Below are 27,021 nucleotides of genomic sequence, written 5' to 3' on the forward strand. Positions count from 1 at the left end.
GAATATATCCAGATTTTTTCCTAGTACCTCCACTGTGTATTCTCATCCTGGGCGAAGAGTGAGGTGGCAGAAAAACTACTTATCTCACAGTGAGAGAAAAGACAGGGCATTGGAGACATGTGCTGACACAAATTAGTACAAGACCTTGTAAATAACCTCTTTATAAGTCAGCCCATTTCTTCTGTGAAAGTACCTCAGTCATCCTACAGCCTGGGTTGAGGATGAAAACAGTGACAAGAGGAACATGTGTAATTACTACTAAAACTCCTTCCTGTATTTTCTTCCAGTCCTTATATATTAAATAACTATATTTCTTTGAATTATAGATTAAATAAAGAAAATAACTCTTTTTTTTCATTTCTTAGTATTTTTTTGTTTCTCACCATGTGGTCCAATCTATTGTTATACAACAGGTAATTTATTATTAAAACATCCCATTAGAAGAAGGTATGTAGTAATACGGATTCTGTGGCTTTTGTGTCAAGTTTGCAAAAGACTAATCACATTGCTATATTGTGTACAGGAAACACCACAGACACACTTAATTTGCTTTTGTTTTTTCCTTTTAGACCATCAAAGTGAAAACCTACAAAGGAGCTAAAAAAAAAAAGCTGGAGTTTTGGAAGAAATACTAATCTTGGATAAAATTTATGTACTTAAAATCACAACAATCACATTCTTCTTTGAATCATTTAAAAAAATTCATAGATAAGACAGGATGCTCCTTTACCTTGACGTAAGATGCACAGCTGATGCACAAGATAAGAAAGAATTATACTAAAAATACCAAACCTCTGACCTCAAATCACTGTACGGGATGTACCATATATTGGATATTCAAAATACTCTTTTACTCTCTCAGCTATTTCTAATTCTGTCACTTTAATGACTGTTACCTGATAACTGATTTTTAAAAATGGGTTTAAGTTAGGCATCTAATAAATTACTAGAGTCAACAAAGGTTGTGCTTCTTTGTTCTTGAGGAGATGAAAACAATTTCTTCTAATGAGTTTGTCCAATAAAAGTCTTACAGAAATGCACATACCCTTAACTTATTCATTTTAATGAGTTTATTCTGAGGTAAATAAAAAAAATACACAATACAATATACCTGATGTCAGACCATGCTGAAAACTTTATTGGAGTGATATGATACACGTTTCAGGGCAGTAGTTATTATATACAATATTTTTCTTCTTAATCAAATGGATACAATTCTTCACACTGTCTGTTAACAATTTTACATCCTCACAGTAGTAATACATAGTACACCATTCTCTTCACAGGCCAATGTTTCCTAATGAAGACAGCTGTTGCATCCTGCAATAAGGCCAAGAGATGTCAGAATTAAATGCGAAGTATTAGGATGTCCTGTATGAAATGATTCCAGTATGAAGAAGATCTGATGTGTTGCTGCTTCACATGATTGTTTTTATTTGAGACAAAGTGTACTAAACTCCAGGAAATTAGCCCCGGCTAATAAGCAAGGAAGAATATATTTTTATTTGATCAACAATTTACTTGTGCAAAGTACATGTGTTAGTATTGCATGGGTGTACGATGTGGTCTAAGGAAGCTTGCGGTATTTTGAGGAAGAAGGGTGTATATATAAAAGATAAATAGCTTTATTTCCTCTCCCCACCCCCATCCCCCCCCATTTTTTTTCTGTCTCTCAAGATGCAAGAAGCCTTGGGGGCATGATAGGAAGACTGCCAGTCTCATTCTTTTGCAGAAGAGTTTCTAAAATTCCACTTAGTCTTTTTTTTCCCCCCTAACGATGTGACTTGAAATATGGTAAAATCAAATATCATCATAGTTGGGAGTGTCACTGGTCCCTAGTTTATAGCCAGGGTTTCTGTGGTGTGTCAGATAATTAAAGGATTTCCAAGTCTCAACTCACCAGAAAAAACATGCAACCATGCAAAGTCCTGCAAGGGGCACGAGGTTTATAATGGCCTTGCCAAGGAAATTCCAAATCAAAACAAACCATCCCCATTGTGCACTTGAGAAGAGAAGAGACCAACTGGAAGGCAGAAGGCAGGAGGCAGAAAGAGCCTGCAGATGGACTCTAGCTCCTGCTGTCTGGTCCTCATGGCACGGAAATTCTCCAGCCCGTGGCAGGAGGCAAATGCAAGGAAGTCTTAGGTAAAGTTCAGCACTCATTAGTTATGGGGGAAAGGTTTTGATATATTTAAAAAGGCAAAAAAAAAAAAAAAAAAAAAAAAAGCTGACCTCAAAGCAGAGTACATTTGAAGTGATAACTCACCCTTGCATATTTTTCAGTATGGTAAATTTTCAGCAAGAAGTGCTTATGTGTATATCTGATATGGAGTGGGGCCAGGCTGATCTGGGGTGCAGTGAATTCAGGAGTTAAGCTCAGAGGCAGAAGTATCCATCCCCATCACTTAAGACCTGGACCTCCTGGTGCCAGATGTCGCAGGGAACGATGGGGCTTAGGAGCTCCTTCAGGTTTCCTCAAGGTAGATGGTTAAAGGCTGTTACTTGGAATTTTTAAATTCAAGGTTAAATTTTAATATGAGGATCAAAGATACTGACTTCTTCACCAGATGACAATGTTAGATGTTAGCTCTATTTTTGTTTTAGATAAGATGTTGCACAATAGTGCTTCCATTTGGGTAACAGCAGACCTGAGCCTTTTGTAATGTACTGCAGAGTTAACATCTAGGGGTGATTTCAGAAGTTCTGTGTAGGGGAGGTTTAGGGGCAGCAGTTTGATATGAAGGGGTTGCTGAGTGGACTCATCTTGAAGCTCTGTTTGCATTAAAAAATTTCTGCTGTTTACAATTAAACTACATTAAAAAATAGTATCAGTCTGAAGATTTTAGAGCCCTCTTTTAATTTTTTGGATTATTATGGCCATGGGTGAGGATGGAGATTGTAGGGTGATGGTGGCTATATCCTACCCCTGGCATAGTTGCTGACAGCGTCCCACAAAGGCTGGCAAATCTGTTAAAGATATTACTCCTCTGAGGTACAGGGCATTTTGTCCCATTACATTATGCCTATATCATGTTATGCCTTTAGACTGTCACAGAAGAACTGAGGCCTGAAATCCTGTATAAATGATCAGTTCACTGAAGCTGGTATTCACAGCAAACAGAGAGCACATATAAACAGATTTTCCTCCAATAGTCTTCTTGAAACTCTCCCTTGGTGTTGGGGGTTAGGGGCGATCACTAATGCAGAGGACTTGAGAGGTGTTGAAAATAAATGAAGGATGCAGAGGATATTATTTTCTAAAAAAGGATTTGCCAGAAGCCTCCTTATTTGAACAATAACATGACTGCACCAAGCACATGAATCGTGCTTTAAATCTGGGTCTTCCCTAGTTTTCTCAGTGTTGTGCCAAGCAAGACAGTTAATTCACACAGAGCATATTACCACGTTTGACAAAGGCATTATCCTCTATGAAAGACACTGCCTGGAGCTGGAGGGGTGGCCATTCACCCTACAAGCTGTGGCCCTTGCAGGGGATGCCTGGGGAGAATGTGGGCACAGCTTTTCACAGCTGCTACAATCCAGCTTGAGTCAAACACTGTGCAACCACCTTTTGCTTTTGGTACAGAAATTTGTTTTCCAATTGAGTCTAGATATTGGTTTTGTAAAAGGAAAAGAGAATATATATATTTATAGGTATTAATAGGTATTTGCATGTGTAGGTACATTTATCATGGTTGAGTAAGCATCAAATTTTACAAAAATATCTCCCTCTATAAGCCTCATTTTAAGCATACTGATGACATGGAAATATTCAGAGATTAAATTGCCCGTGACTTTAAGGCTCAAAGAAAATAACTGAATAAATTGGACAACTGAATTTCAAATTGGATCATAGAAATTACAAATATTTGCAAAGGATGAACTTTCACAGTATCGTTTCAGGGTTCTGGATTCCTCGAGAAAGTAAGACAGCTTCTTTGTGGCTGTGAAGGTCTGATTTTCATTGTGTCACCCTTTGTATTTTCTTGCTTTCAACTCCTTGCTTTGCCTGAAAATTTATATGATTTTATTAATATTAAAGGAAAGCTATAATTCTAGAAATTGAAATTGAAGAATGAGGGATAGCATTATGTCTGCTGGGCTTGAGATGAGCATTTAAAGCATTAATTTGAAATACAATTATATTGTGTGTATTTATGTATGTATATATATCTAACATGTTACATCTCTGTATCTATTATCTATCTATCATCTATCTATTGTCTATTATTATCATCTAATCTATTTCTTTTTTTCAAGATTTTATTTATTTATTCATGAGAGACGGAGACAGAGAGAGAAAGAAGCAGAAGGAGAAGCAGGCTCCCAAGGAGCAGGAAGCCCGACGCGGGACTCGATCCCAGGACCCTGGGATCACGACCTGAGCCGAAGGCAGACGCCTAACCATCTGAGCCACCCAGGCGCCCCTCATCTAATCTATTTCAATGGTGTGCTGAAGCCAGCTTACACTGGTTCATGAGAGTTGACAGATCAATTTTCAGGAGTTTTGCAAGCTGGTTAGGGTTATATTGGTAGCTTGAAAATGGCCATGGCAAGCCTATTTAAATCATGGAAATAGGCAAATTATACAAATCAGGGATTTTTTTTCCTCCTGAAGAGCCAGTTGTTGAATAATTTACCAATATACCATTCTAAGTTTGGTCTGGAAAGGGACTTCATACATATTTTAGTTCACAATGGAAGAAATAATCAACTTTGTAAAATACCAAAGTTAAAAAAAAGTTTTTGGCATAAACTCATATTCTTAAATAGCACTCACTTTTCTTATTAAGTGCTTTAGAATAAAATGATAGTTTAGTATATTTCTTAATCATTGATTATGTTTTAGAACATTTGTACTGTTGACTTATTATTTTAATCAAACCTTCCACATTTATCTTTTAGATAGTTGCAGAACTGTGCACTAAAGTTAAATATTAATGAAAATGAATGAATGAATTAATGAAAACGGATGAATCAAACTTTTCTTGTTGGTGTAGCTTTTGTGTTTATTTTTTTGTCATTTTTGTCAAACCCTGTTATTTGGTATTATTGAGGTATTTCGTATTTGATTTGTGTTTGTCCATTCATGTGTGTGTACATGTGTGTTTACACACACATACAGATGCTCACACATAAAGCTCAACAAATAATAGTATTAGGGAAAAGGGATATCTGGTTCATTAAACATTCTATTTGAAAACTGGGAACAACTTATGTTAAAAACTGTGCCAGGCTTATAAGTAGCTATTTGATCTGTCCGAATGGTTCTTCCTGTCTTTTCTAACAAGTTCAAAATGCCATTGTTTCCATCTTTCCCCTCTGGGTTAATATCGTATTTGGTTGAAATGTGCACATTCCTGCTTCAGCGAATGCTTTGCCTAGCAGTCATAGAGACCAAGTGTGAATTTAAGTTTACCTGTTCGATTTACTTCTAAGAATGTGCTGAGATTGGAGCTGAGTTGCCCAGCAGGCTGTGCAATGCAGTGACTCCGAATAAGAGAGACCTGAGTTCTGTTGGGCAAAGAAAGAACAGGTGGGGAGAATGATTTCTGAACCTGGAGATAGGTAGTGGGAATGAAGGAAACTCCCGAAGTGGATATTTCTGAACAATGACCAGCAGGAGGATATCAAATCTCTGGAAAGTTTGAGCTTTTTTTCTAGTATTGATGACCTCGGCACTTCCCAGGTGCATGACTTTGATCGTCAGATCGTAGACATAGATGTGGAGAGCCACAAGGGAGGCCGACTCTGAGTCGGCCTTGGAAATTCCTTGGAAATTAGTTTTAAAAATTAAACCTATGTCATTTAAGTTCTCCCTTGATTTGATGCTTTTTGAGAATAGGAGAGTCCAGGACTTTCGGGATAAGTTGCTGGACAGGTAGGTGCTGGTCTTGTGATGGTCAGCCCGGTGGAGAGATGGAGTTGTTACAGAAGTATCAGCAAATTTTACAGCAGTAGTTCACACATGCGGCTATAATACATTCATCCACTGTTACTTTCCTAAGAAACGGAGCGACCTACGAGCTTATGCTGCAGTAGAGTCCAATGCACCATAATGATCACTTCAGGAGCAAAGAAGCTCATACAGAGGTGTGATATCTTTCTTTTGGTGCAAGTTCCAACCTAAGATTCTTTAAAATACATTTCCAGAGTTCTATTTAAATATGGATATGCCACACTAAAAAAGCAGTGGCTTCTTGGTAAAATACAATACCGAAATGGAATACTGACTTTCATAAAAATAAGAAATGTGTTTGGAAATTTAAATACCTTTTAAAAAATTAAAAACAAACGTACTCTCACAGCTTGAGGGTTTAAATGAACCATGTGCCAAGGAGTTGAGAAAGCTCCTACTTTGGGTTACATCCTGGGACTCCTAGCGTTCAAAAGCCGCCCAGCTGGGCATTTCCGTGGCATCTGCATGTTCCATTCAGAAGCCATCTTAGCATATCCCACACACAACATGGCTTTTCCTGACAAATCACTGGTATGCCCCACAAAACTGCTGTGAAGTGTTGTTTTCAGCATAAAAGTTTTGAGTTTTAGGGCTCATGTCAAAATTAAGCATGTTCTGTGAAAGCTTAAATTAATCCTTTCAGTGAGTTGCCTTTAAACAAGTCTATCTTCGTTTTCCATCAGCTCAATTTTTCTAAACACTTTGAAAACAAAAAACAAAAAACAAAAAACAAAAAACTTTCCAAGTACAGAACCGAAGACAAAGATGCTGAATGCATTCTCTGTGACTTAATTCTATTTTCATTCCATGTTTTATATATACTCTACCCAGGAAAATTTTCTCATTTAAATAGGGAGAAGTGATCTTTTTCAGTTAATTTCTTTCTTGTCATTTACAAATGTTGACTATCATGCTGAATGTAGATATCCATCAGGAATCAATGGAAAAAGTTTAATTTATCGATGATCATAAAAATCTTTTTATGCATTCCTTAAATACTCTGGATGCTGATTTAATATATAAACATATTTGTACAAGTTATTCTTCATCTTCAAAACACTTTGTAATTCTACTTAACACAAATGAGTAATTATTTAAAAATATTTTTCATCATTTTACAAAATATATCTTTATGGTATTGTTTTTGGATCTTCCTTGATCTGTCATTTTCCAAATGATTAATCCCTGATGGATTACATAAAGTTATGTGACTATGTCTTTAACTGTAATAATAAATTTCTTGTCACATATTTGAGGCAAACCTGAGGATAGATCATCGAATAACTGTTATTTTTTTCCTCCTGTAAAATATGTCATTTCTCCATTTTCTTCTTTAGTGGTCTTTTGAAGAATCCAATCTGTTGAGAAAATACCAAACATAACACAATTAATTATTTGAATTTAGATAATAAATACTAATTTCCTTGGATAAAATTTAATACTACGTTAGTGATTCTGGGCATTCAAATAATTAATATAATTGAGATTTTTTTCATTGACCTATTAAGTAATATTGACTGTCAAGAAATGACATTTATCAAATTGCTATTTCATTTTAAACTTTTTTGTTGGTTAAATATATCATGTCTCCTAGTAAAAACTAGTACATGCGGTTTTTACTAGTACTAGGGAAAATATTTGGAAAGACATATAAACTACAGTTAGCTGGCATTAAATGGCACTTTGCCATCATCTTTTTTCTCAGGGATGTGGCAGAGAAATTCCATCAAATAACTGATGGTCACAAAGTGAGGTCATTAGAGCTGGGGGAGGGAATCTGGCACATGCACCATGGCTGAGGGTGGGGGAGATTTGAGTTGTCTGGATTAACTTTAAATGTGTTAGAACATCTGCCTTTATAGGCTTGACAGGAAGTGCCTCTTGAAAACATGCTGTATCATTTGGATATGAAAAGGAACTCACTGAACATAAAAGAAATTTCACAAAGGGGTGAATGTGGGTTACTTTTCATTATACTTTGTAATTTGGGTCATCATAAAAATTATAAGTGCTTTATTTATTTCCTGCTGTACATTATAATAAAAATAAGTATAGGGGCTGGAAGGGACCTTTGTAATAATCTTATCTAAAATGTGGGTATTTTAAATAAAAGGAAATTAAGCATCCTAGAGAAGTGTTTTTTTTAAGTTCGTATTTTTTTTTTATTTGAGAGTGGATTATAATAGTTCAAGCAGACAATGAGTTAATTCTTCGAAAGTATAGTACCTCCATATCATTTTAATAATGAAGTTATGGTGAATTATGCAAGAGAATGGTATATTTTCAAGAAATCATTATTGAATAATTGAGAGCTTAGATGGGATAAATGGTCAAAATGCAGTTTTAAGTTAGAGCAGGTAACTTCTTTATGTCTTTCACCATGACAGGGCTTTATGTCTTCCATTATGTCAGAATCTAGTTGGTGGTAGATGAGGAAAAGGTGACAACAGAGAAATAAACGTGAAAAAACAATAAATTTGTCCTGCTTCAAGGGGCAGTTCTGTGTCTCAGGGTTTTTTCTTTGGGCCAACAATAAAAGTTCTGGATTCACAAACTATCAAGTCTCCTTACCTTGTGCCTGCAGGTCCTGAGTTGAAAATAAATCCAACAAGGCTTTCACAGGAGCAGGTGGTGAATGTAAGACTTTTCTCTCTCCTGTCCTGCCCTGCTCTCGCTCTCTTGTCCTTTCCCTCTCAAGTCTTTCTGCATCTTTTCAACCTTCCTTTGCTTTCACATACTAAATGTTCTATTTTATTTTATTTTTTATTTTTAAGATTTATTTATTTGAGAGAGAGAGCAAGAGCGAGCAAGTAGTAGGGGTGGGGGAGAGGGGCAGGGGGAGGGGGAGAGAGAGAATCCCAAGCAGATTCCCCGCTGAGCACGGAGTCCCATGCATGGCTCCATCTCACAACCCTGAGATCATGACCTAAGCTGAAATCAAGAGTTGGATGCTCAACCAACTGAGCCACTAAGGGCTCTATTTTAAAACTAAATTGTGTTATCTGAACTTTTCCACTCAACTAATTCTATTAACATGGTTTGTTAGTGGAAGTTGGGTCATAAGAATGCAGACTAGGTGAATGCAGTACATAGCTTCAAACTGGCTGGGGCCAATACTAGCTAAAATTAAAAACCAGTTAAGTTTGTTTTCAGTGCCCAGACTAACAACTTTCACTTTCCTTCTTTGCCTTTCCATATTTACTTATCAGTAAGTTCTAGGTCTCATTTATGCTTATCCTTAGTTCAAAACCCTATGGCAAAGGGTCAGATTCAACAGTACCTGGTAGAAATTACGGGCTTACTGACTATAATATGGAATAAATGTTGAATGAATAAATTTAACTAATGTATAAAAGACTAAAAAATGGTGGCCCTATTCCCTGTCCACATCCACCAAGGATATGCGTATTGGATGAGGACTAAAGCTTTCGGATTAGTAAATAAATCATCAGTGATGGAACTTCAGCCATCAGTATGAAATCAAGTTAAGAGAGAAAAACGTTCTGCTTTCTTAGGGCTTCTCTGTGGGCTGAGTCTCACTTCAATCTATTCAATTATATTGGCCTGACTGGGCTTCTCCCTCAATATGTGGTACTATATTCCAGAACGTGTTTCTCAATCTATTTAAAACTGTGCCCCCTAAAAGCCTTCTCTCTTCAATATTAAGTATGACAAGGGGCGCCTGGGTGGCTCAGTCATTAAGCGTCTGCCTTCGGCTCAGGTCATGATCCCAGGGTCGTGGGATCGAGTCCTGCATCGGGCTCCCTGCTTGGCGGGAAGCCTGCGTCTCCCTTTCCCACTGCCCCTGCTTGTGTTCCTGCTCTTGCTATCTCTCTCTCTGTCAAATAAATAAATAAAATATTTAAAAAATAAAAAAATATTAAGTATAACAAGCTACTACTAAGATTTTGAAAAACTTTAATTTCTACCACGTGTACTGCAAGGATAAATTATATAAAGACAGCGCTTTTTGAAATAGAGTCACAGCTCCAGGAAGAATCTTTGGCCTGTTCCCTGTATGGACCCTGGGAGTTCCAATGAATTTCCAGAGTGGTCAGATTTGTTGTTGTTGTTTTTTTTTTTTAATTTTTAAGTTTTATTTATTTATTTGAGAGAGAGATAGTAAGAGAGAGAGAGAGAGAGAGAGCACGAGCAGGGGAAGAGGGAGAAGCAGGCTCCCCATCCATCAGAGAGCCTGATGCGGGGCTTGATCCCCGATGCGGGGCTTGATCCCCGATGCGGGGCTTGATCCCAGGACTCTGGGATCATGACCTGAGCCGAAAGCAGACGCTTAACTGACTGAGCCACCCAGGCGCCCCAGAGTGGTCAGATTTGGAAGAAGTAGGAAGAAGGGATAGTCCTGAAATTTCTGCTCCAGGTCTAGTAAGTGTAAAAAAAAGTCCCTGGGTAGCTCTTCTGACTCTTCTGCAGACCAAATACATGCTTCAGGGAAGTTCCACATGGCTTTAAGCAGGAGGAGGGGCAATTAATCTTTGTAGTATAATGGAGCTGCCGAAAGTCCGAATCCAACCAGGGACTCTCATTCCAAAACAAAATATTTTTATACATTTCAGAGAGTTCATGACCCTCTTGAACAAAATCCAATTCCTGGAGCTCCAGAATAAAGAGCCCTGCCTAGAGGCTTCTAGCAGTGAGAGATACTGGAAAAGGATGGGCTTTGCTGATAGAGCTTTGCTTGCATCCAGTCCTTTACTAGCTGGTAATCTTGGGAGAGTTACTTAACTTCTCTTTGCTTTAATGTCCTCAAATATAACATGTAGTTAATATACTTTGTTGAAAAGGTTGTAAACACAACAGAGTGAATAAAAGCAAGTGGGAACACAAAGCAAGGGGTTAACAGTGTTGGCAAGGAAGTAAAATGGTCTGGATTTAGGTCCTTACTCTGAATCTGATAAACCATGTGGCCTTGGGGAACATATTTAACTCTTGTATGTCCCAGCATCTCATTAATAAAATGACGTTCATAGTCGTGTCTTTCTCAGAGGGCTGATGCTAACATTAAAGTGGAAAAGTTTAAAACAGTTGCATGTTGAAAGCATTCAGTAAGTCCTAATTCTCTTCCCTCCCTAATTCTCTTCTCTTCCCCCTCCCTGTGGAGTCGCGGATCTGATCACTGGATCTCCCACTGAACTGGTTGAACTAACTGCACCTACTGGTCAGAACAGTCCAAAGGTTGCTAAATGACCTTCCTTCCTGGGCCTAAAGCGATCCAAGAAGCCAGCAGAACATATCAACAAAACATTTACTGGATGGAATAATGTGTTTATTTTTACCTTTATTCGTCTTCAGACCGGTGGCCAAAAAAACTAGGTGAATAAAACTTAATTGTTTTAAGCAGAGATATGCCACCAGAGAAAATCTATCCAAATATCAGCTCTGGCTTTCCTTTTCTCTTGTCAGCTGTCTCCTAAAACTACATGGGCAAGTGCAGTGCTCAGAATAGAAAAGCACACTTAAAGAAATCCGTAAAATGCTCTCTGGAATAGAGGTGCATAGAAGTGAAGAAACCACAATCTGTTTCAAGCACAACCTCTAAGACAGGTCTTGGGGACCACGGTGTGGCAAAGCCAGGTATTACAGACAAAGCACTGATAACCCTGCAGTGTAGAAGGAGCTGCAGGTTTGAGAAAGCCAGGAATTCTTAGAGACTTTGCGAGAGAAAAGCTATGGTTTCTATTTACTGAACTAAATGTTACTGACCTACACCTTTAACATGGCTTTGTTTATCATCCTCTGTGAGTGCAATCCCCCCAAAAGAGGAAGTTAGGCATTGTAAGCGAGTCAAAAGGGTAGATTGGCAATTTGGTGGGACAGAAATTTATTATTTAAACTATTTGATTAAAGAGAATTCTGCTGCTCAGGTATTAGAAAAAAAATGAATATGTAACCACAACCTGTATTTTTTAACAGAGTTTAGCTATTTAATAAAGCAATTTGGTAAAATATAGGGTGGTATAATGTTAGAATGAATACCAACTTGATGTTTCATTGGAAAAAAACATTAAATTCAACTTTTCGATAGGATTTTGTTCTCTATTAAATTTAGTGTAAATTCTGTCATCTCAGTTCTGCTTAATTTGAAAGTGATACAGCTAAGAATTTGAAAAATCTCACACACCTCAGTATAAGCAAAATATCTATGTAAATATATGGATTTATCCAATAGAAATAGTTTTACAAGAGGATTTGAAATAGGAGTCAGTAAAACAGTAAGATTTCTCTTTCATCAACTAAGTAATAAATTTATCCTCTCTCACTCAGGCACACAAGTATTGCATAAAATGTGGCATATTTCTTCATATATTAAAGAAATCTTAGTTTTTAAGATACATAGAGATATGTATTTGGACAAGGCTCATCTTAACCATTCTATTGTTTATATATTCTTAAACTGATATAAGAACTCATTTTGTTCTTTTTTTATAAAAGAGAGTTTTCATTCTTCTTTATTTATGAAAGTAATGCATACTTCATTTACAATTCTCAATGTTATAGACATATAAAGGTCTTTTACAATCCCAATCTCCAGAGAGATCCATCATGATTTTTGGATTTGTTTATTTACTTTTTTTTTTTTACAAAACTGGGATCAAGTTGTACACAGCGTTTGGGAAATACATTTTTTTCTTTTGTCTTGGTCATCATCTCAATATTTTTAATGGTTGTATAATAACATATTACACAGCATGGATAAATAATAATTTATTTCACCAATTTGCTGTTGATAGTTGAAATAGAAAGTCAAAGGAACTTTGGTGCTTACCTTCCACAGTGCTAATATGAGCAGCATTAATAGCAATAATCCAGCAAAAGCACTCAATAGGATGACCCATAATGGCACTCTGCCCGGCAGTCCATCTTTGGATATTTGAATAGCAAACTGAAATTTATTAAACAAGACTGTTAACATTGATAAACACCTGTTATACTCTTGGTACATTGAGTTCTTGCAGGCTATAATTTTCTACCAAACAATGTACTTAATCTGATTACTACATACAAAGAAAACCTTGAGTTTACATTTAAAAATGTCCCTCATCTATTAAAAATCTCTAAGCATGTCAAATTTATTATTACCCAAAATATTTATAATCTTATGCTTTAGAAATGTACACGTAAAGAGTAAACTGTCCATCAATCAGAATGCTAGGGAGCAGAGGTGAATTTAACTCAGTGAGAACCAAAAGTATTACATATTTTAAGGATTTATTGATTGACTTTAGTGCATTATCATGATGGTAAAAGTTTAGGCTGGAGCGTTACCACAGGTTGTTGACATCATCAACCTGAGTAGGTGGTCTTCTAATTCTAATTTTCATGTGTTTTATTTTTTGTCTACAAATTTACATATAATTTTCATATGGTAAAATGCACAAATCTCAAGTGGACAGATAACATGAATTTTTGCACATATATTCACCCCTATGTATTTTTATCAGACTGCACTGTCCCTGCCAGTTGACTTCTCTTCAGTCTGTATATTAGGTCTTAACTGAAGGAAAACTTGGAGGTAAACAGCTGTTAGTGTCGCAGCCACTCAATGCGGCACCCAAACTGCAGCGAGACTTGTCTACCCTGGGTCTCATCCCAAGGTTTCTGAGAAAAAACTAATTCAGTGTAGATCTCAACAATGAATGACAGCTCAAGTTTCTGTGTTTGCTTGTCACAGGGAACATCTCAATTCCTAAAGCTAGAGGGAAGACTGGAGGTAAAAAAGAGAACAGGGGAGATATTTACATATATTGGCTGCTGGTACAAACTCCTCAGATGGCGACGGGTGGGTCACTGCTGATGCTTTGGGGACACAGAGCTGGCATGAATGTACATATGTACAGAATAAGATCTTAGAAGACAGATTTCAAATGCATCTAAAACAATTCCCTGAACTGATAGATACAGAAGCTGAACTCTGGATGGGATCAATGACTTCTCTAAGATCACACAATTACAAAATGATCACTTCTAGTAATTTTAACGATGGGCGTATAATTTTCTTTTAGGCTAAGATGTTGAATAATAGTTCCATGGGGAATTTTAAGCTAACATTTAGGGGAAATAAAGCTAATTATAAAATTTCAACAAAACACATCCAGGAATCAAAAGTACTCTTTTCCAATATAATTTACACTCAGTTTTGGGGGGGGGGCGGTGCTTACTGGTAAAATTTTGGCTTCTCTGCATGTGGAACAACTTTGCATTTATCAGTGTTCTTTATAATGTAAATAAACGTTATATGCATATGTTCTTTAAAGGTGAATACTTACCAGGGGTCATTGACACTGGAATTATTTGAGATAAGTATTAATTTGAAATAAGAAATTTTTAAACAACATCTGAATGTTATGTAGCTTCCAAATAAAATTATATGACTCATACTATCCACATGGGACATTTAAACTCTCCCATGATAAGAGGAGAAATGCTTACATAGCCACATCAGTAACAAGTATTCTGGCCTTATTTTATAATAAAACAGGAGGAAAAACATCAAACCATTTTATTTTTACCAAGGACTGAAGTGTGAATTTGTATGAGGGAATATTTCATTTTTGCTTCAGATCTCCCAATGACTAAATGAAGAAAACCTTTCAAAATTTACATTTATTTCTGTACAGTGTACACTTTCTTTAAAGTGTTTTTCAAGTCTGCTCTTCAGATGTCAACTGCATTTTACAATGTAAGTTTTTAAGGAGGAAAATCACAAATGCATCATTTGTTATCAAGGTGAAAGTAAAAACAATTTATTGTGATAGTTACAAGCGGTAAAGTCAAACATGGCATGTTAATTGTAAATATCATGGTTTTTCCCAGTTTCTTACAAAGAAGACTGAAATCACACTTGAAGCTAATTAAGTATAATTTGAAGCAAAAAGTATCTGTTACTTAGTGACTAGCTAGTCGCTGCTTTAGGTTCTATAAGCAATTATAAAACATTATGTCATAGAATTCAGAGTGAAATGTAAAATGTTTTCAAAACTTAGAGTTGCTCTTACCTCTCTTTTTTGATTGCCAGTACTTAAAATCAGTGATGTATTTTCACTCTGAAGGTCTGCCCTTACAGTAAGATTTAAGCTGGAAAAATGTGCCTGAAAAGCAAACAGGATTTATTTTCAAAATATTATGCTAATCACAGTGAGAGCTAGTCATGTTTGAGTAGTGCAATTTTTAAAATATGGATTCTCCTGAGATATTTTTTTTATTGTTTTTTTTATTGTTATGTTAATCACCATATATTACATCATTAGTTTTTGGTGCAGTGTTCCATGATTCATTGTTTGTTCATAACACCCAGTGCTCCATGCAGAACGTGCCCTCCTCAATACCCATCACCAGGCTAACCCATCCCCCAACCCCCCTCCCCTCTAGAACCCTCAGTTTGTTTTTCAGAGTCCATCATCTCTCATGGTTCGTCTCCCCCTGAGAGATTTAAAAACACTGGTTTTGTTAACATGCAAATGGAACTGGTGGTTTCAAATGATGACCCATCCCTCTTCTCTCCACTCAAATTTTCACTTAGGTCCTTGTTATAGAATGAAACAATTCTATATCATTTTCTACAGATTTATCCTTAGCAAAAACAAATCTCAAACCCTGCCCCCCTTTCATATAGCTAGGTATGAAATAGCTACACTCTGGTAATGAAGTTTATGTAGGAGTTTGTGCAGGATTAAACATGAAATTGCCAATATCCATCAGTTTGTGATTTATACAAATTGTAACTTAATATGATCGAACCTAAAAATTGGAAATTTCATATAATTAACTAAACACTTCTAAGAGAGAAAGAAACCATACAAAATACAATGGATTAAGTTTTAAAGTAGCTTGTTGTCAGACAGATTTGACTCTTAGTAGTTAAAAAATGTCCTCCTATTTTATATATATACATACATATGTGTGCATATATATATAGTATATATAAATGTGTGTATATATGTAGTATATATAAATGTGTGTCATATATATACATATATATGTGAAATCTAATCTAATACAGTGAGTCCATAATACATGTTAGCTCTATTGTTAATGGTATCAAGGAGTCAAGCACTGTCTCTCTATAATTCTTTGTCCCTTAACTGAGTTCTACAGCGTTAAGATAAATGCAAACTTTGATACTGTATAGGTCTTTATTTCCAGCGGTACAAAAAAAAAAAAAAGAATAAGAGAGACTGAAAAAAAAGTATACATCTGGAAGGAGACCTTGGAGATAACTTCATTACTAATAAACAAGGAAAATGAGACCCAAATAGTTGGTTAAGTAGAGCTGGGGCTTGGACCACATTTTTTTACACTTCCAGTTCTTTCTACAGAAGCACTCTGCTTTGCATATACTAAGTAATGAGCAAATATTTGTTAACATAATTCAATAATTACAGAGAACAATGCAATCACTTACTTTTATAAAAGTTGGTTTCCATAAGATAAGTGAAACATTCACTTGGCTTATGTCAGAAGGAATCAAAGTACACGTAATAGTAGCAAATTTACACGTACTGCAGTCCTGTTTAAATGTTCAGAGGTATATATTAGTATCTTTGCCATTTGACAAAAAGATACCATATTAAAGTATTCTATAAGATAGCTATTTTTAGGTTGATATTGAATTTATTCACTTAAAAAGCATGAGATAAAACTAGCACTTGTCTTGGTTATCTGAATTTACCGGAATTGTGCCTCGTTTGAGATCTTCAGGTTTGGATATAATCGTTTTCTTCCCAGAGTTGACACCAAGAGGGTCCTGAAGGCTACTGGGTCTGCAGTTTGCATTCTAAGAAGTGAAAATATTTCTTTTATCAGACAATGCCAGGTGTCAGAAGGAAAAATGACTTGGTACAATAAGGTGAAGAATCTGAGTGACAGCCATTGTCACAGATGAAAGATCCATCTTCAGGAGTGTGCAACATGGAAGGAGCTGTTCTGTAGCATCCATATACCCCCACTCCCAGATAAAAATTACTGTTAGAATGCTACTTTTGAATTGTAATAGAGATCAGGGAGGTTGTTATCAAAAAGGAAGGATGTGGGGCGCCTGGGTGGCTCAGGCATTGAGCGTCTGCCTTCGGCTCAGGTCATGATCCCAGGGTCCTGGGATCAAGCCCTGCATCTGGCTCTGTGCTCCGCAGGAAGCCTGCTTCTCCCTCTCCCACTCCCCCTGCTTGTGTTCCTTCTCTCGCTGTGTCTCTCTCTGTCAAATAAATAAATAAAATCTTTAAAGAAAACAAAACAAAAAGGAAGGATGCTAGTGGAACTTACTATTGCGTAACATAACTCATTAATTTATTGTTTTCATCAAACATTAGTTGTAAATTCCCATAATACAGGGAGAGAAAAGAAATTAAAACTATACTGAAAAAAAAGGTTAGCATTTGTTATTCATTATGTTGGCTCATACGATGGTTTGTGAAACAAACAAAAAAAAAGAGAGGGGCTTTCATCTGTATTTGTGTATTCACCCAATAATATTTTAGGAGTCTCTAAACACCAAGGGTAAGATATTTGGTCTATGTGGAAAGAAGATGTAAGTAAGCAGCCCTATAAATGTTAAGATGTCATGTTTGTAAGACAGCTTGTTCTTGGATTGTTTTACTAGACTTACTCTAATAAGCCTTTCGTTCATCAAGACTCTCTACATCCTTGATAAAAGGTAATAAGGATAAAGTTCATAAGTAATAGGAAAAGCACAATTTTAGTCTTCCTACATCTTCACAAACCTGCTTTTTTGGATTAGAGAGAAATGGTAGAGGTTTAATTTTTCCTTGCCTTTAGGGAAACATTTAAAGATTATAATCCAACTATCTCGGTTTCTACTTCTTGATTTTTGAGAGTATTTTAACTTAAAAAAAATCTCTGAAGACAGATTGTCAAATGCTGATAATATGCATGCATTACTTCAACATTTATTGTGATTTTCTGTGTTTTAGAGACTGAACCATAACAATTTACCACATTGACTCATTCAAAGCTATAGGTACAAAGTGATGCTGCTATTGTTTGGGATAAGTGAGTAAAGAGTACCGTACTGTTTTATGTGCAGCTGTGTGTGTGCTTAGGAGCAATTAAAAAGTCTCTTTATAGAGCTGTTTGATCATCTTAAACAAATTAAAGCTGTAACAAACATTTTAAGGCACAAGTCAACAAGTAGTTATCTAAAATCTACTCCAGTGGATTGAATAGTATTCCAAAAAGACATGCCCAAGTCCTAGCACCTGGAACCTGTGAATGTGACCTTATGTGGAAAAAGGGTGACTTTGGGGCGCCTGGGTGGCTCAGTTGGCTAAGCATCTACCTTCAGCTCAGGTCATGATCACCAGGTCCTGGGATCCAGCCCAGTGTGGGGCTCCCTGTTCAGTGGGGAGTCTGCTCCTCCCTCCGCCGCTCCCCCTGCTAGTGCTCTCTCTCTCTCTCTCTCTCTCTCTCTCCCTCCCTCTCAGAGAAATAAATAAAATCTTAAAAAAAAAAAAAAAGGAAAAAGGAAACAGTGTCATTGCAGATGTAATTAAGGATCTCCAGATGAGGTCCTTCTGTTTAGGATGGGCTCTAAATTCACTGATGAGTGTGCTATAAGAGACAGAAGAGGCAAAGACCCAGAAACTCAAGGAAGACAGACGCGCGAAGACCGAGGCAGAGACTGCAGGTATGCTGCCATAAGCTAAGGCATGCCAAGGGTTTGACAGCAGCCTCCAGAAGCTAAGAGAGAGGCATGGAACAGATTCTCCCTGTGAGCCTCCATAGGGAACGAACATTGTTGACACCTTGATTGTAGACTCTGGCCTCCAGGACTGTGAAAGAATACATTTCTGTTGTTTCTAGCCACCCAGTTGGGGTAATTTATTACCACAGCAGTTGTAGGAAACTAATACATCTACTAAGGAGCCAGTGGAAATTATTATTATTATTTAAAATTTTCTAAATGCTTCTCCAGATCACTTTGGTAAAGCTCTTTATCACAACTGGCATGCAAAACAAAAGGTTTTAAATACAAATTGAAAAAGATAATAATTATGATGTAATTCGAAGGCACACATTACTTACATTAGAAGACGACCATCCACTTGGGTATAGCACAGGATAACCATCTGATGTCAAGTTGGGAAACGAAATTGACAGTTTAAGTTCTGGCATTGGAAAATGTCCACTCTTTCTAATCTACAGGAAAGAAAAATAAAAATGTAACCTCTCTTCCTCTTCCAACAGCATCCTTTCTGTATTAGGTAGGACATCTGTTCTTAATTGAGGAATTAAGTTGTGTAATATTTTGAATCTGAAAGTGAATGCAGGCAGTTTACGGCACTGGATAGAGAACTGGCATAATTAAACGAGCAAAAAATAGGGATGTTTAATAGTGGTCGTATGCATCACCTATAACATATATTGTTCCTTCATCCTCCCACTCCCAAAATAGGACTGGGATTAAGGAAAATCAGAATTAAATTTCTTTATGCTCATCATCTTTTTGGACATACTGGTCTTTTTGGAGGTGGGAAGGAGGGAGAACATTTACTTGATCCACTCAGAACAGGTGAGCATATTTTGTTTGCCTCAACAAGCTTGCCATAACTCCTTAAACCCACAAATCATTTCTCAGCACAGCCACATGGGATCTGCCACCACTGCACAGGAAAACCAGATACCAATATGCTTCCCTTCACCATTTTATCTCCAACTAAGGCTACTGTGTCAATAATGATTGTTAATCCACTTGGATGAGAGTCACATTGATTCTCCTTTCAATGCCCATCTGTTTTTATCCACTAAACTACAATTCCCACTTAATATCACATCATGCCACCAATGGTGAGTGTAGCTCATAGGGAAGGAAAGCCAGGCAGGATGAAATTCAGCAGAGAGCTGAATTTGCTATTCAAAAGTCCTCACAAGTGGAAGAGGTGCAATGGAATTGGAGCAACCAAGTGCTATGGCCCTCCCTTCTTCCCACTCAAGCATAATTTCCAGGACCTACACCTTCTTCACACCCTCCCTAGGATGAATTCTTAGGTGAGTAGGGAGCTCCTTAATTGACAGATGCCAGAAAATCCAACTGATCTATCTAATTGAGCCTTCTGGACTGGGAGTTACACAGTAAGCAATTCCCTGTGTTTGCCTAAAACTAAATGCATCCCTTAATCTTGGAATTCTAGGAATTTCTGAACAGCTGTGCCTGGCCTCTTAATCATGCTCCTTGACTCTTGCCCCTTCTTATTGTAATATGCCTTAAAATTGCCTGTCATGGCCTCCCACTCTAATTCCATCTGTTTTCTGCTAAAGAATAAAAAATCATATAATCTGTAATTAACATTTTTTTGATTAAAAACAATGTTATTTACAGAAACATTGGAAAATATTGAAAATAAACAGGAAGTAAGTTTTCTACAATTCTACTACATTGGTAACACTTTAGTGTACAACTTACCTATCATATATGTATATATTATATACATGTATATTATAAAATTTGTAAATATAAAATACAAGATTTGGCACCCCACTTATAAAATGTATTGTCATGGTGTTTTCCCATAAACTTAGAGATTCTTTGAGAATATGAGTTTCATTGGCTGCTTAATAATAACCACAATATCAATATTTATTTATGTTCAACATTTATTTATATTCTAGACACTGTGCTAATTTTCTTACTTGCATTATTGCTTTTAACCCTGTTAACAGCCTTATGAGGTAGATTCTCTTAATATCCCTATTTTACCTATAAGGAAACAAGGTTAGAATGAGAATGAAGAACTTCCAAAATCACAGAGCTAGTAAATAGCAGAATTAAGTTTTTTTTTTTAAATCTAAAATGTGCCCTCTTTAGCTGTCTTTCCATTGAGTAACTATCTGATAATTTATTTAAGCAATTATATGTGGTTAAACTTTTAGATTGTGTCCAGGTTTCAATTTTTAAACTACAAATGACACTGATAACAGTATCTCCCAGGGGTGTCTGGCTGGCTCAGTCAGAAGAGCATGTGACTTTTGATCTTGGGGTTGTGATTTTGAGCCCCATGCTGGGTGTAGAGATTACTTAAAAATAAGTAAGTAAGTAAGTAAGTAAATAAATAAATAAAAGAGTATCTCTGAGAATAAATCTTTGTATCACCAATAATTTTCTATGGTACATTTTAAGCAATAAATTCATTCACTGGGTCTCACCTAAGAAAATGTTCATATATTTTTCAATTCCATTACTCCAATTTTTTATTTTATCTTAGCAAAATAATGAGGTACAAAAGATTATGGTCAGGGGTATTCTTTTTCTTTTTTAATTTAATTTTATTATGTTATGTTAATCACCATGCATTACTAGCTTTTGATGTAGTGTTCCATGATTCATTATTTGCGTATAACGCCCAGTGCTCCATTCAATATGTGCCCTCTTTAATACCCATCACCAGGCTAACCCATCCTCCCACCCCCTCCCCTCTAGAACCCTCAGTTTGTTTCTCAGAGTCCATAGTCTCTCATGGTTCATCTCCCCTTCCGATTTCCCCCCTTTGTTTTTCTCTTCCTACTATCTTCTTTCTTCTTCTTCTTCTTTTTTTTTTTTAACATATAACGTATTATTTGTTTCAGAGGTACAGGTCTATGATTCATCAGTCTTACACAATTCACAGCGCTCACCATAGCACATACCCTCCCCAATGTCCATCACCCAGCCACCCCATCCCTCCCACCCCCCACCACTCTAGCAACCCTCAGTTTGATTCCTGAAATTAAGAATTCCTCATGTCAGTGAGATCATATGATACTTGTCTTTCTCTGATTGACTTATTTCTCTTCGCCTAATACCCTCTGGTTCCATCCATGTCGTTGCAAATGGCAAGATTTCGTTTTTTTTTTGATGGCTGCATAATATTCCATTGTATATATATACACCACATCTTCTTTATCCGTTCATCTGTTGAAGGACATCTTGGCTCTTTCCATAGTTTGGCTATTGTGGACATAGCTGCTATAAACATTGGGGTGCACGTACCCGTTCTGATCATTACATTTGTATCTTTGGGGTAAATACCCAGTAGTACAATTGCTGGGTAGTACGGTAGCTCTATTTTCAACTTTTTGAGGAACCTCCATACTGTTTTCCAGAGTGGCTGCACCAGCTTGCATTCCCACCAGCAGTGTAGGAGGGTTCCCCTTTCTCTGCTTCCTTGCCAACATCTATTATTTCCTAACTTGTTAATTTTAGCCATTCTGACTGGTGTGAGTTGGTATCTCATTGAGGTTTTGATTTGGATTTCCCTGATGCCGAGCGATGTTGAGCACTTTTTCATGTGTCTGTTGGCCACTTGGATGTCTTTGCAGAAATGTCTGTTCATGTTTTCTGTCCATTTCTTGATTGGATTAGTTGTTCTTTGGGTATTGAGCTTGGTAAGTTCTTTATAGATTTTGGATACTAGCCCTTTATCTGATATGTCATTTGCAAATATCTTCTCCCATTCTGTCGGTTATCTTTTGGTTTTGTTGACTGTTTCCTTTGCTGTGAAAAACTCTTTATCTTGATGAAGTCCCAATAGTTCATTTTTGCCCTTGCTTCCCTTGTCTTTGGTGAGGTTTCTAGGAAGAAGTTGCTGCAGCTGAAGTCGAAGAGGTTGCTGCTTGTGTTCTCCTGTAGGATTTTGATGGACTCCTGTCTCACGTTTAGGTCTTTCACCCATCTTGAGTCTATTTTTGTGTGTGGTGCAAGGAAATGGTCCAGTTTCATTCTTCTGCATGTGGCTGTCCAATTGTCTCAGCACCATATTTTGAAGAGACTGTCTTTTTTCCATTGGACATTCTTTCTTGTTTTGTCGAAGATTAGTTGACCATAGAGTTGAGGGTCCATTTCTGGGCTCTCTATTCTGTTCCATTGATCTATGTGTCTGTTTTTGTGCCAGTACCTTACTGTCTTGATGATGACAGCTTTGTAATAGAGCTGGAAGTCCAGAATTGTGATGCCACCAGCTTTGCTTTGCTTTTTCAACATTCCTCTGGCTATTCGGGGTCTTTTCTGGTTCCATAAAAATTTTAGGATTATTTGTTCCATTTCTTTGAAAAAAGTAGATGGTATTTTGATAGGGATTGCATTAAATGTGTAGATTGCTCTAGGTAGCATTGACATCTTCACAATATTTCCAATCCATGAGCATGGAACATTTTTCCATTTCTTTGTGTCTTCCTCAATTTCTTTCATGAGTATTTTATAGTTTTCTGAGTACAGATTCTTTGCCTCTTTGGTTAGATTTATTTCTAGGTATCTTATGGTTTTGGGTGCAATTGTAAATGAAATAGACTCCTTAATTTCTCTTTCTTCTGTCTTGTTGTTGGTGTATAGAAATGCCACTGAATTCTGTGCATTGATTTTATATCCTGTCACTTTACTGAATTCCTGTATGAGTTCTAGCAGTTTTGGGGTAGAGTCTTTTGGGCTTCCCACATAAAGTATCATATCATCTGCAAAGAGTGAGAGTTTGACATCTTCTTTGCCGATTCGGATGTCTTTTATTTCTTTTTGTTGTCTGATTGTTGTGGCTAGGACTTCTAGTACAATACTGAATAGCAGTGGTGATAGTGGATATCGGTCAGGGATATATATATATTTTTAAGATTTTATTTATTTATTTGACAGAGAGAGACACAGTGAGAGAGGGAACACAAGCAGGGGGAGCAGGAGAGAGAGAAGCAGGCTTCCCACCAAGCAGGGAACCCGATGCGGGGCTCAATCCCAGGACCCTGGGATCATGACCTGAGCCGAAGGCAGATGCTTAATGACTGAGCCACCCAGGAGCCCCGGTCAGGGATATTCTTAACAATGTTATTTATATCAACATTATTTATAATAGTTTGAGAGTACCTATTTCAAGTTTGGACCCTAGTAACAACATATTAATAGGTATAATATTCAAAATTCTTTCCTTCCTTCCTTCCTTCTTTCCTTCCTTCCTTCCTTCCTTCCTTTTGTTGAATTCTTTAATCTGGGAAAAGCAAATGGGGCTAGAAGAGCTTGGCAGCCAAAATTTCAAAAGTTAATCTCGATAATAAGGTGATCTGCATTCATGCTAATTTCCAGGGTATAGCTTGTCATAGAAATTTTAGCAAAGAGCACGAAAAGAAAATAATGGAATGAATCTTGAGAGCATACATTTATTTCACTTTGTAAGAGAACTTCCCTTTCCACTATTGGCAATTCCCAAAGAGATTGAGACCATTTTCACTTATAATACTGTTGCATTATTTCATGCTTCTGAATATATACTTAAACCCGTCATTTGAATTGGACCCTCTTTTACTTGAGTAATATTAACTTGAGTCTGTGTCTGTAAGTAGGCATTACCTAAAATGAAAGTCTGGTTTAACTTCATAATTCTTTGCTACAATGGTTAGGAAAAGTTCATTATGAGGAATTCAAAGAGAAAAATAAATTTATAGTAGAAAACATCACTTAAGGATGTGGTAGGAGGAACATAAGTTATAGCATGATACCTATGGAAGGTTGCAATGAGCAGAATGAGATACATATTTATTTGTTGAGTAAAGTAAAATATTACCAAGACATCTGAAGTAATCAATTTCTGAAATAGTCATATTTATTTTTTTAAAAGTGCTTTGCTCACTCATACTGAAAACATAATGTAAACAAAGTCTATAGGCTTATAGGTAGTGTCTTTTTGGTTTTATAAGTTTGTTTTTTCTAGGAAGTCATTCTAAGAATGTGTTAGGAGGAAATTAGAGACTTTAAAATTGCTTCAAAGTATAATTATCAATAATTCTTTAAATAAAATTGCTTCAAAATAGTGAAATTATAAAAAAATATTCTGGAATATAGAGATTAACTGTTGAATCAACATGTTTCTATGTGTCTGTTAATACTTTCATTTATTTATAAACTTATAAATTACTCCTTGACAATAATAATTTAGAGGTAGTTTCTTACCAAATAGAAGATATTAATTTCATCTCCAATGTCCTCAGTAGAATTAATAACTTCAGGGACAGTCTCATTGGCTGCAATTGAAATATGGTATTCGCTTGCAGAGCTTAGAATTAATTGGAAGAAGAAAAACAAAACACAACAAAGTTTAACTTTTATTTGACCTCACTCTTTTTCTTTCTTTATACCAGGTAATCCCACAAAAAGTACTTGTAGAAATTTCAAATCAGAGGCAAATTCTTTTACCCTGAAACCTACAATTAAATCTTTGAGGAGGGTGAGAAAGATGATATAATTCAGCTCAATAAGTCACTGATGCTTATTTGGCCTTAAAATGCCAAAATATGTACAATTTTTAAAATAAAAGTTTCATTGTTACCAAGTGAAAAGTTTCCATTAATTCACTAATATCATTTACATTTTGTAAATAATGAGGCTAAAATTTAGTATTTTTAGTAGTGCTGAATTTTAAATAGATTTAAAAAAATTGTTAACCTTTTCACATTAAAGGCCTATATTTACTGCTAAACTTAAAAATTCAATCTTTCCTGTACAACTTCTCCATGTTCTTTGGATGAACTTGGTGGAATGAAGTATAATAAAAATATATAGGTGTTTGCCAAAATTTGATTTTAATAAAATGAAAAATTCTTGGAAAAAAGTCATTGTACCAAGAGAAGTGGATAACAGCGAGACAGAAAACAGCAAATAGAATTTGGAGGCTAAGTAATATATATAAAATCTATGTGTATATCCTATTATCCTCTCATTTTTGTTGTTTGTTATCAGAAAAGACAAAGTTCCATAGAAAATAAATTAATAAAATGATAAGACTTTTAGACTAAGCTTGTCTCTGATTCTTGTACTTTTTATATACATTGCACATTTTTTTTAGCAAAAGCTTGGAGTCTTGCTTAAGCAAGGGGATTTATAGTGGGAAACGTTGCCAATATGATTTGTGTTTGGATAGATTGAAAGTTCTTAGGGGAAAGGAGAATTTATGAATAATGCAAGAAATAAACAGCTTCATTAATAAGAAATGATTTAATCTTGTGTGTCCAGAATGGGCAGGCTGATCAGATCCCTCACAATGAGAAATGATAGCTAAGAAATATGCTGGTGACCTCTAAGAACACTGCCATTTGTAAAGTACTTCTTCTAGGTCTTCAGAGTTTAGAGTGGATTGCTAATGAGTTTAGACTGGACTGCTAATGCAATCCAGCATCATTAGCACCTCACATCTAAGATTATTTAGCATGCTGGGTCTCAGACTTTAGAGTGCATGAAAATTACCCGGAGGGCCTGTTTAACACCGATATCTGGGCCCCAGAGTTTCTGATTCAGTATATTGGGGTGGGGCCAAGAATTTGCCTAAGTTCCCAGGTGCTTCTGATGACCATGGCCAGGGACCACACTTTGAGAACCACTGGGTTTGTAGAAAGGCATCAACATAAAAATGCAGTTTCCTCCTACCTGTAAAACTGAAGTCCAACTTCATATTTTACTGGGATAGAAATGTTTACTTCATTATCAGAAAGGGCTTCAGGAGGTTCTTCACTGTCACTAGAAAATACATAGCATGTTCAGACAAATCTGAAACTATTGACTAGAGACATTTCTGAGCATTTGAAAGGGAACCTTATCTTGGCAACTAAATAAAAGCATAGAAGAGTAGAATTTTTGTTTTTGTGTTTTTTGTTTGTTTTGTTGTTGTGGTTGTTTTTCAATCAGGGTGGGGAGGGAGGTCAGAAATGCGTATTATTAAATCTCCCAAGTTGATTCTGAATTGTAGCTAGGGTGAAAACCACACTGATATAGTCCAAGTTTTCTCAAACTTCTATGAGGATTATGGATAAAGTAACCTTGCGTCTTCCTAAGAAACAGCTAGCTCTGTATATACACTTCACCCCTCAAAAACTTTTCTGGCTCCTTATGGTTTGCTCAGTTAAGAAAACATGTCTCATTCTGACATTCAATACTCACCATAACATGGTAGGATGCACACCCCCTGTTTATCTTCATTACTCCTTTATGTATTCTCTATATTTGAGCTAAAATGGATTACCTGATATTCCCTCAGTAGACCTAGTGGTCCACCATTGAGTTTTTGCTCAAGCTGTATATTTTTCCT

General features: G+C 36.3%; 1 protein-coding gene across 11 annotated transcripts in view; it reads right to left on the minus strand.

Moving 5' to 3' along the window:
- Positions 1 to 1,108: 1,108 nt before the first annotated feature.
- ITGA1 (integrin subunit alpha 1) overlaps positions 1,109 to 27,021 on the minus strand; it is a 167,818-nt gene continuing 141,905 nt past the window's right edge. For 3 of the 11 annotated variants that reach the window (XM_027606609.2, XM_027606608.1, XM_027606612.2), the window contains 9 exons: positions 26,364 to 26,453; positions 24,894 to 24,996; positions 19,016 to 19,129; positions 16,647 to 16,751; positions 16,380 to 16,484; positions 14,974 to 15,066; positions 13,718 to 13,790; positions 12,744 to 12,860; positions 6,729 to 7,317 (listed from right to left, as the gene is read on the minus strand). In XM_027606609.2, coding sequence (XP_027462410.1) covers positions 7,247 to 7,317; positions 12,744 to 12,860; positions 13,718 to 13,790; positions 14,974 to 15,066; positions 16,380 to 16,484; positions 16,647 to 16,751; positions 19,016 to 19,129; positions 24,894 to 24,996; positions 26,364 to 26,453 — 871 coding nt within the window. In that variant the 3' untranslated portion in view covers positions 6,729 to 7,246. Of the gene's footprint in view, positions 4,010 to 5,419; positions 7,318 to 12,743; positions 12,861 to 13,717; positions 13,791 to 14,973; positions 15,067 to 16,379; positions 16,485 to 16,646; positions 16,752 to 19,015; positions 19,130 to 24,893; positions 24,997 to 26,363; positions 26,454 to 27,021 lie in introns of those variants that run through there. The other 8 variants (XR_003522257.2, XM_027606606.1, XM_027606605.2 and 5 more) reach the window with 8 other exon arrangements.

The sequence above is a fragment of the Zalophus californianus genome, chromosome 5, assembly GCF_009762305.2.
Source record: "Zalophus californianus isolate mZalCal1 chromosome 5, mZalCal1.pri.v2, whole genome shotgun sequence".
NCBI classification, from domain to species: Eukaryota; Metazoa; Chordata; class Mammalia; order Carnivora; family Otariidae; genus Zalophus; species Zalophus californianus.